Below are 20,083 nucleotides of genomic sequence, written 5' to 3'. Positions count from 1 at the left end.
TCCTCTCCCAGCGCCTCCTCTCCCAGCTCCTCTCCCAGCTCCTCCTCTCCCAGCTCCTCCTCTCCCAGCTCCTCTCCCAGCTCCTCTCCCAGCTCCTCTCCCAGCTCCTCCTCTCCCAGCTCCTCCTCTCCCAGCTCCTCCTCTCCCAGCTCCTCTCCCAGCTCCTCCTCTCCCAGCTCCTCTCCCAGCTCCTTCTCTCCCAGCTCCTCCTCTCCCAGCTCCTCCTCTCCCAGCTCCTCTCCCAGCTCCCCTCCCAGCTCCTCCTCTCCCAGCTCCTCTCCTAGCTCCTCCTCTCCCAGCTCCTCTCCCAGCTCCTCCTCTCCCAGCTCCTCTCCCAGCTCCTCTCCCAGCTCCTTCTCTCCCAGCTCCTTCTCTCCCAGCTCCTCCTCTCCCAGCTCCTCCTCTCCCAGCTCCTCCTCTCCCAGCTCCTCACCCAGCTCCTCTCCCAGCTCCTCTCCCAGCTCCTCCTCTCCCAGCTCCTCCTCTCCCAGCTCCTCTCCCAGCTCCTCTCCCAGCTCCTCTCCCAGCTCCTCCTCTCCCAGCTCCTTCTCTCCCAGCTCCTCCTCTCCCAGCTCCTCTCCCAGCTCCTCTCCCAGCTCCTCCTCTCCCAGCTCCTCTCCCAGCTCCTCTCCCAGCTCCTCTCCCAGCTCCTCCTCTCCCAGCTCCTTCTCTCCCAGCTCCTCCTCTCCCAGCTCCTCCTCTCCCAGCTCCTCTCCCAGCTCCTCTCCCAGCTCCTCCTCTCCCAGCTCCTCTCCCAGCTCCTCTCCCAGCTCCTCCTCTCCCAGCTCCTCCTCTCCCAGCTCCTCTCCCAGCTCCTCTCCCAGCGCCTCCTCTCCCAGCTCCTCTCCCAGCTCCTCCTCTCCCAGCTCCTCCTCTCCCAGCTCCTCTCCCAGCTCCTCTCCCAGCTCCTCCTCTCCCAGCTCCTCCTCTCCCAGCTCCTCTCCCAGGTCCTCCTCTCCCAGCTCCTCTCCCAGCTCCTTCTCTCCCAGCTCCTCCTCTCCCAGCTCCTCCTCTCCCAGCTCCTCCTCTCCCAGCTCCTCTCCCAGCTCCCCTCCCAGCTCCTCCTCTCCCAGCTCCTCTCCTAGCTCCTCCTCTCCCAGCTCCTCTCCCAGCTCCTCCTCTCCCAGCTCCTCTCCCAGCTCCTCTCCCAGCTCCTTCTCTCCCAGCTCCTCCTCTCCCAGCTCCTCCTCTCCCAGCTCCTCCTCTCCCAGCTCCTCCTCTCCCAGCTCCTCACCCAGCTCCTCTCCCAGCTCCTCTCCCAGCTCCTCCTCTCCCAGCTCCTCCTCTCCCAGCTCCTCTCCCAGCTCCTCCTCTCCCAGCTCCTCTCCCAGCTCCTCTCCCAGCTCCTCCTCTCCCAGCTCCTTCTCTCCCAGCTCCTCCTCTCCCAGCGCCTCCTCTCCCAGCTCCTCTCCCAGCTCCTCTCCTGGCTCCTCTCCCAGCTCCTCCTCTCCCAGCTCCTCACCCAGCTCCTCACCCAGCTCCTCTCCCAGCTCCTCTCCCAGCTCCTCCTCTCCCAGCTCCTCCTCTCCCAGCTCCTCCTCTCCCAGCTCCTCCTCTCCCAGCTCCTCACCCAGCTCCTCACCCAGCTCCTCTCCCAGCTCCTCCTCTCCCAGCTCCTCCTCTCCCAGCTCCTCCTCTCCCAGCTCCTCTCCCAGCTCCTCTCCCAGCTCCTCTCCCAGCTCCTCTCCCAGCTCCTCTCCCAGCTCCTCCTCTCCCAGCTCCTCTCCCAGCTCCTTCTCTCCCAGCTCCTCCTCTCCCAGCTCCTCTCCCAGCTCCTCTCCCAGCTCCTCTCCCAGCTCCTCTCCCGGCTCCTCTCCCAGCTCCTCCTCTCCCAGCTCCTCACCCAGCTCCTCACCCAGCTCCTCTCCCAGCTCCTCTCCCAGCTCCTCTCCCAGCTCCTCTCCCAGCTCCTCTCCCAGCGCCTCCTCTCCCAGCGCCTCCTCTCCCAGCTCCTCTCCCAGCTCCTCCTCTCCCAGCTCCTCTCCCAGCTCCTCTCCCAGCTCCTCTCCCGGCTCCGTGTGGGGGGTCATACCTTGGGTGGCAGCAGCTTGTGAAGAGCCAGAGTTTGGTACAAAGGCAGCGTGCAGTTTTTGTGTGTCCCCCTTTGGGTTAGCTGGCACACGGCCTGAGGTCTTTGAAACGAGCTGGATTTAGCGGGTCCTTTCAGGGTTTTGTCCGAGTCGTTTAAATGAGTTACACACACCAAGCCCTTTAAAGTGGGATCCAATCCCTTTAGGAAAGCTGGACCGCGTGCTGGACTGAGTCAGATCTGGACCTGTTTCCATGCAGCTGAACCAACAACCCACTAAAATAAAAGTGGTGCACGGCAGCCCTGCTCTTTTCTGGACTTCTGGTCCCAGAGGAGCTGGAACACAAACCAGTCTGTAAGAAACAACCCCCCCCCCCCAGGAAAGCTTGTGTTATATCAGGGTCAGCATTCAGTCTCAGCTTTATGTGAGTTTTTTCTGTGTCCAACTCCAAGAACAAAATATTTTTGAGCCAATTTGTTTTTTTTTTTTCTCTTCCTGCTGCTTCTGCAAACCCTGTTTCAGCTCAACTCTAACCCAGGGGCCCCTGTGAGCTGTGTCTAATCTTCACTTTTCTTTATGTACCATTACTGATGTGCCCAACCCTAACCCTGTTCTGTACCCTGGAGGTCCTAGCTGCTGCTCTACCTGCCTTTTTTTTCAATGTGTACACGTACAAGAAAAAGAGACACACTTTCTGCACCTTGGTTTTTAATGCAGACATATGACATGAAGATAAGTGTGCTCTGCCTGCCTTAGCTGAAGAGAGAGAGGACGTTAACTCCCCCCACCCTGGTTTATATTGTAAGCACATGAAGGATAGACCTTTAATGAGCACCAGCTCACAGCCCCTCTGCTTTCCTCTCCCAGAGAGTCTGTGTATGTGGCCGTCACCTCTCCAGCTAAAACAAGACACCCTGAGAGTTTTCTGTCTGTCAGGGCTGTTTTCTGTCAGTCAGGGCTGTTTTCTGTCAGTCAGGGCTGTTTTCTGTCTGTCAGGGCTGTTTTCTGTCTGTCAGGGCTGTTTTCTGTCTGTCAGGGCTGTTTTCTGTCTGTCAGGGCTGTTTTCTGTCTGTCAGAGCTGTTTTCTATCTGTCAGAGCTGTTTTCTGTCTGTCAGAGCTGTTTTCTGTCAGTCAGGGCTGTTTTCTGTCTGTCAGGGCTGTTTTCTGTCTGTCAGGGCTGTTTTCTGTCAGTCAGGGCTGTTTTCTGTCAGTCAGGGCTGTTTTCTGTCAGTCAGGGCTGTTGTCTGTCTGTCAGGGCTGTTTTCTGTCTGTCAGGGCTGTTGTCTGTCTGTCAGAGCTGTTTTCTGTCAGTCAGGGCTGTTGTCTGTCTGTCAGGGCTGTGACTGGATGGTTGTTCATGTTAAATGTTGGTGGAGAACAGTCAAAGCTCAGAGATATTCAGGGAACAGAGCTGAAACCTGCTGATGTGTCCATTCAAATGAATGTAGCTTTTTTTTTTTTTTTTTCATTTCACCACAACGGGATGAACCAGATTAAAGTTTATTTATTGTCACTTAAACTAGTTTGGAAGTTGATTATTGTTCATTTTCCAGGTAAAATGTCAAACTTAGCTGTTTTTTTTCTGTTATTCTGGTAAAAATATCTTGTTGAAGTGTTGGTTCATTTTTTGCAGAAATCAGCTGATCTGTAAACACGTTGTGCTGAACGTGGTCGAGCTGCTCTGGAGTCTGTATTCTGTGTTAGATTCTTCTTAAAGCACACAAACTGGACACAAACATCTCCATCCTCCTCCTCAGACATTTAATCTGAGCTTTCTAAAACTCTGCAGCGAGGAGCCACCCAGCCATTATCCAAATGAAGAGCCCTGTTCCCCGAGAGAATCACACCTACACTCACCAACTGTTTACACATGTGGAAAAACAGCGTTCAGGACGCCACAGTCACAGACAGTTATTTATGTTGGTGCTTATTAAAACCGAAGCTGTAGATTACATCAACAGCTCCAGAGCGCCTCCTAGAGGTGTCAAAGTGTGTTGACTGACAGCCACCAACATCCTGCTGTGACTCTGTGACTCTGTGTGACTCTGTGACTCTGTGTGACTCTGTGGCTCTGTGACTCTGTGACTCTGTGTGACTCTGTGACTCTGTGACTCTGTGTGACTCTGTGACTCTGTGACTCTGTGACTCTGTGTGACTCTGTGTGACTCTGTGACTCTGTGACTCTGTGTGACTCTGTGACTCTGTGTGACTCTGTGTGACTCTGTGACTCTGTGACTCTGTGTGACTCTGTGACTCTGTGTGACTCTGTGTGACTCTGTGTGACTCTGTGTGACTCTGTGACTCTGTGACTCTGTGTAACTCTGTGTGACTCTGTGACTCTGTGACTCTGTGACTCTGTGTGACTCTGTGACTCTGTGTGACTCTGTGTGACTCTGTGTGACTCTGTGACTCTGTGTGACTCTGTGTGACTCTGTGACTCTGTGACTCTGTGACTCTGTGACTCTGTGTGACTCTGTGTGACTCTGTGACTCTGTGTGACTCTGAATGACTCTGTGTGACTCTGTGACTCTGTGACTCTGTGACTCTGTGACTCTGTGTGACTCTGTGTGACTCTGTGACTCTGTGTGACTCTGTGACTCTGTGACTCTGTGACTCTGTGTGACTCTGTGTGAATCTGTGACTCTGTGTGACTCTGTGACTCTGTGACTCTGTGTGACTCTGTGTGACTCTGTGTGACTCTGTGACTCTGTGTGACTCTGTGTGACTCTGTGACTCTGTGTGACTCTGTGACTCTGTGTGACTCTGTGTGACTCTGTGTGACTCTGTGACTCTGTGTGACTCTGTGACTCTGTGACTCTGTGACTCTGTGTGACTCTGTGACTCTGTGACTCTGTGTGACTCTGTGTGACTCTGTGTGACTCTGTGACTCTGTGTGACTCTGTGACTCTGTGACTCTGTGACTCTGTGTGACTCTATGACTCTGTGAATCTGTGACTCTGTGACTCTGTGACTCTGTGTGACTCTGTGAATCTGTGACTCTGTGACTCTGTGTGACTCTGTGTGACTCTGTGAATCTGTGACTCTGTGACTCTGTGAATCTGTGACTCTGTGTGACTCTGTGAATCTGTGACTCTGTGACTCTATGACTCTGTGACTCTGTGTGACTCTGTGTGACTCTGTGTGACTCTGTGAATCTGTGTGACTCTGTGTGACTCTGTGTGACTCTGTGTGACTCTGTGTGACTCTGTGACTCTGTGTGACTCTGTGACTCTGTGACTCTGTGTGACTCTGTGTGACTCTGTGTGACTCTGTGACTCTGTGTGACTCTGTGTGACTCTGTGTGACTCTGTGACTCTGTGTGACTCTGTGAATCTGTGACTCTGTGACTCTGTGACTCTGTGACTCTGTGTGACTCTGTGTGACTCTGTGACTCTGTGTGACTCTGTGTGACTCTGTGTGACTCTGTGACTCTGTGTGACTCTGTGACTCTGTGTGACTCTGTGACTCTGTGAATCTGTGACTCTGTGACTTGGTGACTCTGTGAATCTGTGACTCTGTGACTCTGTGTGACTCTGTGTGACTCTGTGAATCTGTGACTCTGTGACTCTGTGAATCTGTGACTCTGTGTGACTCTGTGAATCTGTGACTCTGTGACTCTGTGACTCTATGACTCTGTGAATCTGTGACTCGGTGACTCTGTGAATCTGTGACTCTGTGACTCTGTGTCTCTGTGTGACTCTGTGAATCTGTGACTCTGTGACTCTGTGACTCTGTGAATCTGTGACTCTGTGTGACTCTGTGAATCTGTGACTCTGTGACTCTGTGACTCTGTGAATCTGTGACTCTGTGTGACTCTGTGTGACTCTGTGACTCTGTGACTCTGTGACTCTATGACTCTGTGAATCTGTGACTCGGTGACTCTGTGAATCTGTGACTCTGTGACTCTGTGTCTCTGTGTGACTCTGTGAATCTGTGACTCGGTGACTCTGTGAATCTGTGTAACTCTGTGACTCTGTGTGACTCCATGACTCTGTGTGACTCTATGACTCTGTGTGACTCTGTGACTCTCTGCTCCGTGACTCGGTGACTCTGTGAATCTGTGACTCTGTGACTCTGTTGCTCTGTTAGTGTTGACTGATGAGTCTTCAGAGGACGAGTCAAACGCCCCACAGAGTCCCTCAGAGTCCCTCAGAGTCCCTCATAGCCCCTGAAAGTCCTGTAGAAAACAGAATCGTCCCATATTTTGCACTTAAATGTTGCGTCCCGTTTTAAATCAGTAGGGGCGCAATTTGTCCCATATTTCCAGTTTGCCTTGAACGCAGCACCACTTTGCCTGAATTCAACATGCGTTTGCGTCCGCCTTCTAGAAACAGCAGTTGGTTGATTGGTTTTTTGATTTTAATGGTGGAATAACTGCTCATCATTAATTGGGTAAGAAAGTCACAGGAAATCCCCCCCCCCCCCCCCCCCCCCCCCCCCCCCCCCCGAGGGAGTCCCTTATTTTTCAGCCCCAAAAGTGTCAACCCTACATTTATCACCAAACATTTTCTTCCTCCTCGTCTCTGCTTGTGTCTGCATGTTAATGTTTAAATCTTTACCTCCAGAGTTGCAGCCAGGCTGTGGCTCCTCATCAGTGCCAAGGCGCCCTCTAGTGGCTGGTTTTTGTTAGATACAGTCTTAATATTTCTCATGTTGAAATTACATCCATGTGGTTTAGTCATGAGCCCAGCATCATCACCTAATCCACGTCTGACCTGGTTTATTGTACAAACTAAACAAAGTCCCGTTCCGTAACTCTTCAGCAGATGTTTTTACTCTTTCAGTCAGTCCAGGCGTCACTTTGCTTTCTGAGTTTCTTGAAATATGACGTGTATCTGGACCTGTCAGGTGAACGTGGCTCTTATTAAATAAGATGTTTCTGCTCTCAGTTAAGACATAAACACTTGTAGGTGTGACGATGAGCCCTAACGTTTGTGTTTCCTCCCCCTCAGCGGAGAGAGCGGCGCTGGGAAAACGGAAAGCACGAAGCTGATCCTGAAGTTTCTGTCGGCCATGAGTCAGCACTCCTTAGAGGTGTCGTCTCGGGACAGGACGTCACATGTTGAGGAGGCTCTGCTGGAGAGCAGGTCAGTGACTCATCTTTTCATGGCTGGTTTTTCTGATAGCAGATGAGAAACAGGTCAAACGCTGATCCTCCTCCTCACTCCACAGCCCCATCATGGAGGCCTTCGGGAACGCCAAGACCGTCTACAACAACAACTCCAGCCGCTTCGGGAAGTTCGTACAGCTGCATTTCAGCCAGAAAGGCAACATCCAGGGAGGATGCATCGTGGACTGTATCCTTTCCAGCTTCACCAGCACCGACACGCTGACACAAAGACACGCCGATACGCCGACACACTGACACAATGACACAAAGACACGCCGATACGCTGACACACCAACACGCTGACACACTGACACGCTGACACGCTGACACGCTAACACAAAGACACGCCGATACGCTGACACACTGACACAAAGACACAAAGACACGCCGATACGCTGACACACTGACACAAAGACACAAAGACACACAGATACGCTGACACACCAACACGCTGACACAAAGACACGCCAGACGCTGACACACCGACACGCTGACACACCGACACGCTGACACGCTGACACGCTGACACAAAGACACGCCGATACGCTGAAACGTTGACACAAAGACACGCTGATACACTGACACGCTGACACACTGACACTCCGATACGCTGACACACAGACAAACCGACACACTGACACGGTGACACACAGACACACAGACACACAGACACACTGACACGCTGACATGCTGACACGCAGACATGCTGACACGCTGACACGCTGACATGCTGACATGCTGACACGCAGACATGCTGACATGCTGACACGCAGACATGCTGACACGCTGACACGCTGACATGCTGACATGCTGACACGCAGACATGCTGACACGCTGACACGCTGACATGCTGACATGCTGACACGCTGACACGCTGACATGCTGACATGCTGACACGCAGACATGCTGACACGCTGACATGCTGACACGCTGACACGCTGACATGCTGACACGCTGACACGCTGACATGCTGACACGCAGACATGCTGACACGCCGACACGCTGACATGCTGACATGCTGACACGCTGACACGCTGACATGCTGACATGCTGACACGCAGACATGCTGACACGCTGACACGCTGACATGCTGACACGCAGACATGCTGACACGCCGACACGCTGACACGCAGACATGCTGACACGCTGACACGCTGACATGCTGACATGCTGACACACTGACACACTGACACGCTGACACGCTGACACGCTGACACGCAGACACGCAGACATGCTGACATGCTGACATGCTGACACGTTGACACGCTGACATGCTGACACGTTGACACACTGACACGCTGACACGCTGACACGCTGACACGCAGACACGCAGACATGCTGACATGCTGACATGCTGACATGCTGACACGCTGACACGCTGACACGCAGACACGCAGACACGCTGACACGCTGACACGCCGACACACTGACACGCTGAACCATGAGTTAAACGGTGTAACCGTGTGTGTTTGGGTACCCAGCTGCCCAACACCTCGTCAGCTCACGTGCTCGATGGTTTCTCTCGGTTTGTGAGGCTGCGTCTGGTGTTGTTTCTTAACTGTGACTCTTTGGACCACAGACCTCTTAGAGAAGGTGAGTGGGGTATCTGTTGGGGAATGTGTGAGAATTGGAGAAAACGCTTGATCTCACTTCCTGTCTCCGTCTGCAGAACCGAGTGGTCCGGCAGAACCCAGGGGAGAGAAACTACCACATCTTCTACGCACTGTTGGCAGGAACCAACCACCAGCAGAGAGGTCAGTGACCACGTGAAGCTCAACGCACAGTTTGAGGATATGAGCCTGAATGTTTTCTGATCAAGTCTTTCTGCGCTGGTCGTGTTGCTGCAGAGGCCTTAGGCTTGACCCAGCCCGACAGCTACTACTACCTGAGACAGTCCAACTGCCCCCCCGACAAGACCATCAACGACCACGGCACCTTTCACGATGTTCTGGTACTCCGGAAGTTCTAAAACTAAAAACCAGACTCTACAGCTGAGAAGTCCAGCATCAGGTGTTTGTGAAAGCCTCAGTGTTATGTGTCTGTTTCCCAGGAATGCCATGCGAACAATGCAGTTCACAGAGGAGAACATCGGGGAGATCCTGCGCCTCCTTTCCGGGATCCTTCACACGGGGAACATCGAGTTCATGACGGCCGGAGGAGCTCAGGTCTCCTCAAAATCAGGTCAGAGAGTTTCTTGGTCACTCTGGATCAACCTTCTGCTCCACGACCCCGAAGGTTGGAAAGAGCGGGCTGAGTGTGTAAAGACAGTCTGTGTGTGTGTGTGTGTGTGTGTGTGTGTGTGTGTGTGTGTGTGTGTGTGTGTGTGTGTGTGTGTGTGTGTGTGTGTGTGTGTGTGTGTGTGTGTGTGTGTGTGTGTGTGTGTACCCCAGCAGCTCTCAGCAGGACCTCTGAGCTTCTAGGCCTGAACTCTGATCAGCTGGCTGAGGTCCTGACCCATCGATCCATGATCCTCAGGGGAGAAGAGATCTCCACGCCGCTCACAGTGGAACAGGTCGGTACAGTCCAGGATCAGACTGACGCCACGTGTCCCTCACAGATCTGACTGTTCACAGACGCAACAAAAATCTGCTTCTGTGATTGGTTCAGCTTCCAACTGACGCCGTTTCTCAAAGACAGCCTCAGTCTAAATATCATCATGTTCTGCTGAGTCATTTTTTAAAAAAGAAAGAAAGAAAGAAAGAAAGAAAGAAAGAAAGAAAGAAAGAAAGACAGAAAGAAATAAAGAAAGAAAGGAAGAAAGAAAGGAAGAAAGAAAGAAAGAGAGAAAGAAAGAAGGAAAGAAAGAAAGAAAGAAAGAAAGGAAGGAAGACAGAAAGAAAGAAAGAAAGAAGGAAAGAAAGAAAGAAAGAAAGAAAGAAAGAAAGAAAGAAAGAAAGAAAGAAAGAAAGAAGGAAAGACAGAAAGAAAGAAGGAAAGAAAGAAAGGAAGGGAGAAATAGAAGAAAGGAATCCCAGTTGGAAACGCGGTGATATGATGAGGTTAGCTTCGTACCAAAGCCCGTCAGTTTGCTCTCTTACAGCAGTTTCTTGGACTCAGTTCAGGACGAATCAACACTTTCTGTAAAGTTTGTGTTTTTCTTTGAAAAGTGTGGGCAGGTGACGTTATCTATGGCCTAAAATCAGACTTTATTTAAAAGTTTAACCAGCCATCATGAGTTTCAGGTGTTGGAATAACTGAATGGTTTCCCACAATCCTCTCAGCTGAGCAGTCCACAGACTGTGGAAAGGTTTTTCCTGACAATCGTCTGAGTTAGATCCACAGACTGACCTGAGTGAGTGGATTTTTATTGGCGTCGTATCTGCTCATCGCTCTTTGCTCCTCTGCAGGCGGTCGACTCCAGAGACTCCCTGGCCATGGCACTTTACTCCCAGTGCTTCAACTGGATCATCCGCAAGCTCAACACCCGCATCAAGGGGAGGGAAGACTTCAAATCCATCAGCATCCTGGACATCTTTGGGTTTGAGAACTTTGAGGTGTGTTTTAGAGAGGACACAAACACAAAGACAGAAAATAATACAAACCAGGAGGAAACCAGACGGAGATCTCTCCCAGCAATGATTAAAGTTTAATACATTCATTCAGCATCCATACCACAGCCAGGCCCAGCCAATCACAGCCAATCACAGCCAATCACAGCCAATCACAGCCAATCACAGCCAGTTACAGCCAATTACAGCCAATCACAGCCAGGCCCAGCCAGTTACAGCCAATCACAGCCAATCACAGCCAGTTACAGCCAGTTACAGCCAATCACAGCCAGTTACAGCCAATCACAGCCAGGCCCAGCCAATCACAGCCAGGCCCAGCCAATCACAGCCCGGCCCAGCCAATCACAGCCAGTTACAGCCAAATCACAGCCAATCACAGCCAGTTGCAGCCAATTACAGCCAATCACAGCCAGTTACAGCCAGTTACAGCCAGTTACAGCCAATCACAGCCAGTTACAGCCAATCTCAGCCAGTTACAGCCAATCACAGCCAGTTACAGCCAATCACAGCCAAATCACAGCCAATCACAGCCAGTTACAGCCAATCACAGCCAATCACAGCCAATCACAGCCAGTTACAGCCAGTTACAGCCAGTTACAGCCAATCACAGCCAGTTACAGCCAATCACAGCCAGTAACAGCCAATCACAGCCAGTTACAGCCAATCACAGCCAGTTACAGCCAGTTACAGCCAGTTACAGCCAATTACAGCCAGTTACAGCCAATCACAGCCAGTTACAGCCAATCACAGCCAGTTACAGCCAGTTACAGCCAGTTACAGCCAATCACAGCCAGTTACAGCCAGTTACAGCCAATGACAGCCAATCACAGCCAGTTACAGCCAGTTACAGCCAGTTACAGCCAATCACAGCCAGTTACAGCCAGTGACAGCCAATCACAGCCAGTTACAGCCAATTACAGCCAGTTACAGCCAATCACAGCCAGGCCCAGCCAATCACAGCCAGTTACAGCCAATCACAGCCAGTTACAGCCAATCACAGCCAGTTACAGCCAATCACAGCCAAATCACAGCCAATCACAGCCAGTTACAGCCAATCACAGCCAATCACAGCCAATCACAGCCAGTTACAGCCAATCACAGCCAGTTACAGCCAATCACAGCCAAATCACAGCCAATCACAGCCAGTTACAGCCAATCACAGCCAATCACAGCCAATCACAGCCAGTTACAGCCAGTTACAGCCAGTTACAGCCAATCACAGCCAGTTACAGCCAGTTACAGCCAATTACAGCCAGTTACAGCCAATCACAGCCAGTTACAGCCAGTTACAGCCAGTTACCCAGATCATGTGAAGAGATGTTACCTCTTGGTCTTGTCTTTTTGTCAGTTTTTAATCAATGAATCAGTCAAACCTCCTCAGGGCCTCCCGGTTCTGTATTATTAAACGCTCTGTTTGCGTGCTCCGTCGCTAACGTCTGCCTCCTTTAACCCCTCAGGTCAACCGCTTCGAGCAGTTCAACATCAACTATGCAAACGAGAAGCTCCAGGAATACTTCAACAAGCACATTTTCTCCCTGGAGCAACTTGAATACATCAAGTAGGTGGAGGCTGATTCACGCTGATGATGCTGTCTCTAGTTTTCAGTTTTAAGTCTGAACGCTGAACTTTCAGATCCAATCGACTGTTTTTTAAAACGTATTGTCAAAGATTTTTTCTCAGCTTTAGAGTTTTAAGTGTTTAAAATAATCAACTTTAACTCTCCATGAGCTAACATCCCAGAAGACATGAAGGGAAAAACAAACCACAGACTGCAGAAAAAGGCCCATATCCTTCATGACGTCTCCTAGTGATCGTCCAAATACTGAAAACACTTCCTCTGCCCAACTTTCAGTTAACTTAGAAACAGACTGAGACGTGGAGCGTGGCCAGATTACACTGAACTTTTAACCGTATATCTTCAAAACAAATGGGCTGTAAAAATAACTCGCCACCTGCGCGGTGTGTAGACATGTTTGGAGGAGCTATGCAGATGATAACTGTGTTTAAAGCAGGATGGAAACAGCTCTGATTGGTCTGTAGTGGCACGTTTGAAACCAGGCTCCTGTAGGGGTCGACTCACGCCTGTCTCCAGCCCCGAGACGACGCTTCAACGGCTCATTGAAGAAGAAAAGACGAGCTTTACAGAGATATCTGTGTTAGGACACTGCTGCCACTAAATAACACAGATTTCTGAATGAGCAACAACCTTTCCATCATGGGCATTAACCGATGCAAGCTGTTCTCAGACCGATAACTCTACAACTGTCAGGGCAAGAGGAAAAACTGAGAAGTTTCCTGAAAGAAGAGAAAATGAGCTTTCCAGGAACGTTACAAAAGCTGCGTTTCCACCAAGCAGTCCGGGTCGTTTCAGTACGGTTTGGCTCGGTTTGGTTCAGTTAAGCCTGATCCTGTTTGTGTTCCCACAGCAAACTGTGCCCTCTGGTGGTGGGCGGAGTGTACGCCGGATGAAAGCAGCAGCTGGTAAACAATAGCGCGACCCCGTAGCAGCTTACCCCGCTAATAAATCCAACAAAGAAGAAAAACGCGACACAGTAAACAAAGAGCAGAGATGAAGACATGCAGCATTTCGTCCTCTCTGTGTTTGACGTGTAGCTCTTTGATACAAAGAACAATCAAGCTTTGTTTCAGAGAAGACTGTGAGCCACCAGGAGAAATACAGCTGCTGTCACACAGGAAGTGACGATTGTTCTGACCAATCAGCAGTCTGCAGTGTGTTGCTCCACCTTTCGATAGCGGATCGGTTCAGTCTGGCACCCATACGGAAAAAGGTCCCAAGAAAGGGTCCCAAAGAGTGGGCCGGCTCGACTCGGTTTTTAGGGATCTGTCCCTGGATGAGTCAGTGGAAACGAAACGAACCGGTCTGCTTGGTGGAAACGCGGCTATTAAGTCCAGCTGGCCTGTAGGACTCTTGGATGACTAGGAGTTAGTTTTGGACACAGGAAGTTGACACTTAATAACAGCAACGTGGGAAAGTTGGTCAATCCTGTGGCTAGCTTCAACTTCCAGGAAAATACTCCTCTTGGTGTGGGAGGGTCAGAAGTTGTAAAAAGATTTAGCGAAGCCACTTCTGCTTTGAAATGTCTCTGATTTGTGGTTTTCAGGGAAGGTCTGGTTTGGGCTGACATCAACTGGATGGACAACGGGGAGTGTCTGGATCTGATCGAGAAGGTATGGGGGGCGTTTGAAGGTTTACAGAAACATTTCTGTGTCCATATGTTAGACCAGTATCACTGTCAGAGAGCGTAGCTGTGTTAGGAGCGCCTCAGGGAGAGTTAAACAGTGACAAACAATGTAAAAGTACATTTCTTCTTCTCTTAAGGACAGACCTGACAAAGCCTGACTCTTGATTTATTTCCTACTTTGAGCAAACCTAAGACGTGTTTACAACAAAATCGGTTTCTGTCTGGATGCCACGCTGCCCTTTGCAGTGGGAGCAGTATCGGACCAATTCAGGTGTCAGCAGGAGGAGCAGTGTGCATGGAGAGCAGTGGTTGGACTTCGAGGATTGTCAGAGCAAAGACAGCATTTGTCTTTGATCTGAGAGTTTTAGGACTCCTGCAGACCCCACACCACTGCAGGAAGTGAACCTCCGTGACTCACTGTTTACAGTGAAACTGAGACTCACCACAGGCAGATGAAAGCGCTGAAATGAAAATAAACGAGAAATGAGAAAAGGCGATGTAGCTAATAAACTTGGTAGAGATAACAGCTGATTGGTTCAAACCAAAAGGACAGAGTTTTATCAGTGTGATGCTACAAGAACAGCCAACGTCAACGTTTCCGTTTTGTTCCACAGAAACTGGGTCTCCTGGCACTGATGAACGAGGAGAGTCACTTCCCCAAAGCCACCGACGATACTTTACTGGAGAAACTCCACAGCCAGCACTCGGTACGACTTTAACCTCCAAACAACCCTAATCTCAGCTTCAAGCTCCTGTGAGGAGCTTTGGTTTGGTGCTGTGGACAGACACGTCAAATCTCTGCTGAAAATACAAATCTGATGTTTTCTTATTTTCTCTGCTCAAAGTCAGATTGGTCTCAGGTTGTGACTATTTCACAAAAAAAAAAATCCCCCAGGGGGGATCAATGAAGAATATTCTATTCTATTCTATTCTATTCTATTCTATTCTATTCTATTCTATTCTATTCTATTCTATTCTATTCTATTCTATTCTATCTATTCTATTCATCTATTCTATTCTATTCTATTCTATTCTATTCTATTCTATTCTATTCTCCTTCCCAAAACATGAAGCAGCTGTTTTTTGGCCTACCCCTCAGTCTTTAAACACGTCAAGTGTTGCTGATGGTTTGTTTCTGGTCCATAAAGAGGTCGAACTGTGAACGTCAGCCCGTTTTTCTCTGTCTTATCTTCTGTAACTGTTGAACACATGGGAAATTATTGTATGAATTCAACAAATTACAATTGGTCAGAAAAATACCTGGAGAAAGAAATTTTAACAATAACTTCCCTGTTTGCACATTGTTGACAGAGTTTTGCTCGTTTTTTGCTTCTAAATTTTAAGCTAATTTCCTTAAAACTAATGTGGGAGCAATTATCAAAGAGGTCGGGACCCTTCGGTTTGAGAACTTGTGAATATTTCCATAAGTAAGTGTACTTTTTATGGGCTCCAGGTGAAGCTCTTACGTCTTGTTTTACAGATTTATTCGACATCAAAATGTCAAACAAGTCGATCGTTGTCGTTTCATGAGAGAACAAGGATGGTCATTGTGATTTCTGAAAATCTTTCGTCTCTGTGGGTTGTTGAGATATCTGTGGCTGAACTCTTTTCTTTCTGCAGAAAAACCCGTTTTACGTGAAGCTCGTGTGGCCGTGCACTTCTTTGGAGTCAAGCACTACGCTGGAGAAGTGAGTACAGAAACTTTTCCCTGCTCATCAACTCTCAACAGAAGATGGTCCTGCTGTCGTCCTTTTTCTAACCATCTGGCGCCCCCTTGTGGCTTGTTGCAGGTGGTGTATGATGTGAGGGGGATGCTGGAGAAGAACAGAGACACTTTCAGAGACGATATCTCAACCTGCTGAGAGAGAGCAGGTAGGCCCTGGGATCAAACATGAAACAGATTTATCAGTGAAATCAAGAGGAGGGACAGGGGCTCAGATAAAACCAGAGCAAAAGACCCAGAGTCTGAAACCAGGGGTCTGAAACCAGAGTCTGAAACCAGGGTCTGAAACCAGGGCCTGAAACCAGGGTCTGAAACCAGGGTCTGAAACCAGAGTCTGAAACCAGAGTCTGAAACCAGAGTCTGAAACCGGGCCTCTGAAACCAGAGTCTGAAACCGGGGTCTGAAACCAGGGGTCTGAAACCAGAGTCTGAAACCAGGCTCTGAAACCAGAGTCTGAAACCGGGGTCTGAAACCAGGGTCTGAAACCAGGGTCTGAAACCAGATTCTGAACCAGAGTCTGAAACCGGGCTCTGAAACCTGAGTCTGAAACCAGAGTCTGAAACCAGGGTCTGAAACCAGAGTCTGAAACCCAGAGTCTGAAACCAGAGTCTGAAACCAGGGTCTGAAACCAGAGTCTGAAACCAGAGTCTGAAACCAGAGTCTGAAACCAGGGTCTGAAACCAGAGTCTGAAACCTGAGTCTGAAACCAGAGTCTGAAACCAGAGTCTGAAACCAGAGTCTGAAACCAGAGTCTGAAACCAGAGTCTGAAACCAGGGTCTGAAACCAGAGTCCGAAACCAGAGTCAGAAACCAGAGTCAGAAACCAGGGTCTGAAACCAGGGTCTGAAACCAGAGTCTGAAACCAGAGTCTGAAACCAGTTCCACATGTGAACGGACCTTGTTGGTGTGTTCAGTATCAAGCTCTGCAGGGGAACCTGACAGAGTCGGTGTGAAACATGCAGCAGTCTGATTGGCCGAGCAGAGATAGAGGCGGGTCTTCCTCTGAGCAGCTGGAGGTGAATGCAGAGTGAACCTGTCGCTGAGTTTGTTCGTCTCTGACTGAAAGAGAACGTCTGTGCTCGCTGTGAATCCACTGAGGAGTGCTCAGAGAATAACATGAGGGAAAACTGAAATATTTGGGGATAATTCTGTGAAAATATATATTAAAAAACTGTCAAATCAACCGAAAATGTCACGGATCCCCGGCTGTAGACCTCTAAGGACCCCCTGCTGTAGACCTCTAAGGACCCCCTGCTGTAGACCTCTAAGGACCCCCTGCTGTAGACCTCCAAGGACCCCCTGCTGTAGACCTCTCAGGACCCCCTGCTGTAGACCTCTAAGGACCCCCTGCTGTAGACCTCTAAGGACCCCCTGCTGTAGACCTCTAAGGACCCCCTGCTGTAGACCTCTCAGAACCCCCTGCTGTAGACCTCTAAGGACCCCCCGCTGTAGACCTCTGGTCTTAAAGCTTTGTATGTTGAAGGAGGACTGCTCCAAGTGTGAATGTGTTTCTGTAAAGAGTCAGTCCGTTCCCTTTGGCAGACAGTCGATCTAAACTTCCCATCAGGGAGCTCTACTTTTACCGTTGTAAATCTGAAACCATGTGCTGATCGCTTTCTCCGACTCTGTCCTGGATCAGCTCGACCAACCCCAGCTTTGTCTCTCTGCCTCGTCAGGTTGGACTTTGTCTACGATCTGTTTGAGCACGTGTTGAGCCGAAACAAACAGGACACTCTGAGGAGCACGTCCAAGCACAGACGGCCCACGGTCAGCTCCCAGTTTAAGGTGAGTCCCTCATAAACACCGTGCTCACTGCAGAGGTCAGTCAGAGGTCAGTCAGAGGTCAGTCAGAGGTCAGTCAGAACCGAACAGGATCAGGGATCTGACGCTGCTTCGACGCCATGTGCTCCTCTCCTCACAGGGCTCTCTGCACTCCCTGATGGCCACACTCAGCACCTCCAACCCCTACTTCATCCGCTGCATCAAACCAAACAAACACAAGGTAGGAGCAGCACACACACACACACACACACACACACACACACACACACAGCTGCAGACAGGACCCTTTCTGTGCCCTTTGACCCCGGGCTGCTCAGGAACAGCCTGCAGCAGAGGAGCATGCTGGGTAATGTACACAGGAGATAAAGAACGGGGGAGAGGAGACTGGAGACAAAAAACTTCACCTCGATTCTTCTTCTTAGTTTGAAAAACGTTGCTTCTGAATTGTTCAGAGAGGGTGTTGTTCATGTGCCACCTGAAAGGAGGACTTTGTCTGAGCAGAGCCTCTGGGTACCCTGAAACGTGGGTCAGGGGTTCCTCGAAACAGCAGATAAAGGGTAACAAAAAGCCAACAATACTAGCCCATATAGGGGTAAACATGGCTCTTGGTTAACTCTCATACAGACCAATGACAGATCAAAACCATCACAGTGAAGGAAAGGGTTCAAAAAGATGAAACCAACCGAACGTAGAAACAGTGGCTATGGGCTGGATATTAGCCACAGCGCTACAACGCTACCTTACACAGTCTTTAGCTGCACAGCGCTGTTTACTCCAGTTCGGACCAAAATATACCTCAGGCCTCTAAGAAAAACCATGATGTTGAAAAAAGGCACTTCAGAAACTGATTTGATGGTGTGTTTTTTTATGACTTTAACAGATTTGCTTAACCAGACAAAGAGACAATGAGAAACAAAGTAAGTAGTTTAACTTTAAACTGTTGCTAAAGGGTACTTAAAAAACAGCAGATAAAGGGTTAAAAATGAGTCATTTTAATCAGCACCACAAACTTTAACCGTAACTGTGAGGAAACTGAAGAAACAGACACCTATGGGTGCCCTGAGACAGACTTCATTACACTTTCTGGATAAACGTGTGTCAGTTAGTGTGTGTTTCAGGTGTGTGTCCCAACAGTCTGTCCACACTGAATAATTATGCATTGGTTCAATATATTGATGTTTCCACTCGACATCTGCAGGAGTCACATGATCCCACAGGCTTCTTAGCTCAATGTTTCATCACTGCTTTCAAACGTTGGTCTCTCTGAGCTCCTCTCCGTGTTCACTCACCGTTCTCTGCCTCCCAGTGTTGACCGACCGTCCTGAAAAACACACTCAGGCAGTTTCACTAGCACCGCCCCTGACAGCCGCTCAGATCGGAGCAGGCAGATGACAGGGCGCCTCTCGGGAGCTCTTAGAGGCCGTGTGCCGCAGAGGGACTGACCCCTGTCTCCCCTGAGGCTGCCCCCCCCCGACCCCCCCCCCCCCCCCCCCCCCCCCCCCCCCCCCCCCCCCCCACCACTACATTAAGCCCCATTGAAAACTCGTCATCCAGGCTGGTTTAACCCTCGATCAGAAGAGGGGTCCAGACGGTTCTGTGCCGCCTCATAAAAACACGCCGGCTGTGCAGCTGGTCTCCCAGAGGACGGTACAGAGATCCCCAGGATCCGTCTTATCTGGTCTGTTCGTGCTTATATGCAAAACCACTGAAGTGAAATTCCATACATTAGCTTTAAGGCTAATCTTTAGCTTTCAGTGTTTCAAGGTACCTTTTAGAGTTCATTGTACCAGTTAGTGTAAATTAACTCTGAAATGGTTCCTCTGAGGTCTTTACTGGCATTAGTTTAAAGCTCTTTGCCTCCTTCATTAGGAAGTATTTCTACTCCTTATTTCCCTGTAGTTGCTATTCCAAGGTACCCCTCACCCCCAGTTTTGAAGTAACCCTTTGGTTTTAATAGACCAAAGGTTTTGAAGGACCTGATAACATATTTTTGTAGCAATATTGGGAGTTTTTCCTAAATTTGGTGTCTTCCTTTGTATGATGCTCCCAGGTCTGTTTCCAGGTACCCTTTGCGGTCTAATTGCATCTTATTTAGAAATCCCCGGGTCCAGTTTTGTGATGAATTGGAGAAAATTGCAGCTCTGTATGCACCAATGAATCTGCACATGTTAGCTTGGTAGCCTTACCCTAACCCTGGTAGCCAATCTTTAGCATTTAGCGCCTGTTTCTAGGGAGCATTTAGTGTTGATTTGCTGTACCCTTAAGTCTGATTGTGGCCTTTAGTCTGATTGTGGCCTTAAGTCTGATTGTGTCCTTTAGTCTAATTGTGGCCTATAGTCTGATTGTGGCCTTTAGTCTGATTGTGTCCTTTAGTCTGATTGTGTCCTTTAGTCTGATTGTGTCCTTTAGTCTGATTGTGGCCTTAAGTCTGATTGTACCCTTTAGTCTGATTGTACCCTTTAGTCTGATTGTGGCCTTTAGTCTGATTGTGGCCTTAAGTCTGATTGTACCCTTTAGTCTGATTGTACCCTTTAGTCTGATTGTGGCCTATAGTCTGATTGTGGCCTTTAGTCTGATTGTGTCCTTTAGTCTGATTGTGTCCTTTAGTCTGATTGTACCCTTAAGTCTGATTGTGGCCTTTAGTCTGATTGTGGCCTTAAGTCTGATTGTACCCTTTAGTCTGATTGTACCCTTTAGTCTGATTGTGTCCTTTAGTCTGATTGTG

At 49.5% G+C, this 20,083-nt stretch overlaps 1 protein-coding gene across 1 annotated transcript in view; it reads left to right on the top strand.

Annotated features, from left to right (window-relative positions):
• Positions 1 to 20,083, top strand: part of LOC141803998 (unconventional myosin-X-like) — a 106,465-nt gene that overhangs the window by 55,490 nt on the left and 30,892 nt on the right. Inside the window, 17 exon segments of the mRNA XM_074688174.1 lie at positions 6,984 to 7,118; positions 7,204 to 7,328; positions 8,721 to 8,734; positions 8,811 to 8,895; positions 8,989 to 9,092; positions 9,193 to 9,322; positions 9,535 to 9,653; positions 10,489 to 10,635; positions 12,108 to 12,208; positions 13,773 to 13,839; positions 14,468 to 14,560; positions 15,474 to 15,492; positions 15,495 to 15,541; positions 15,644 to 15,698; positions 15,701 to 15,725; positions 17,253 to 17,361; positions 17,498 to 17,578. Of these exon segments, the coding sequence (XP_074544275.1) occupies positions 6,984 to 7,118; positions 7,204 to 7,328; positions 8,721 to 8,734; positions 8,811 to 8,895; positions 8,989 to 9,092; positions 9,193 to 9,322; positions 9,535 to 9,653; positions 10,489 to 10,635; positions 12,108 to 12,208; positions 13,773 to 13,839; positions 14,468 to 14,560; positions 15,474 to 15,492; positions 15,495 to 15,541; positions 15,644 to 15,698; positions 15,701 to 15,725; positions 17,253 to 17,361; positions 17,498 to 17,578 (1,456 nt within the window).

The sequence above is a fragment of the Halichoeres trimaculatus genome, unplaced genomic scaffold, assembly GCF_033239565.1.
Source record: "Halichoeres trimaculatus isolate MK-OKI-2021-1 unplaced genomic scaffold, fHalTri1.1 fHalTri1_scaffold_15, whole genome shotgun sequence".
Classification (NCBI taxonomy): Eukaryota; Metazoa; Chordata; class Actinopteri; order Labriformes; family Labridae; genus Halichoeres; species Halichoeres trimaculatus.
The sequence above is the reverse complement of the archived record's forward strand: the minus strand, read 5'-3'. Positions and strand labels throughout refer to the sequence as shown.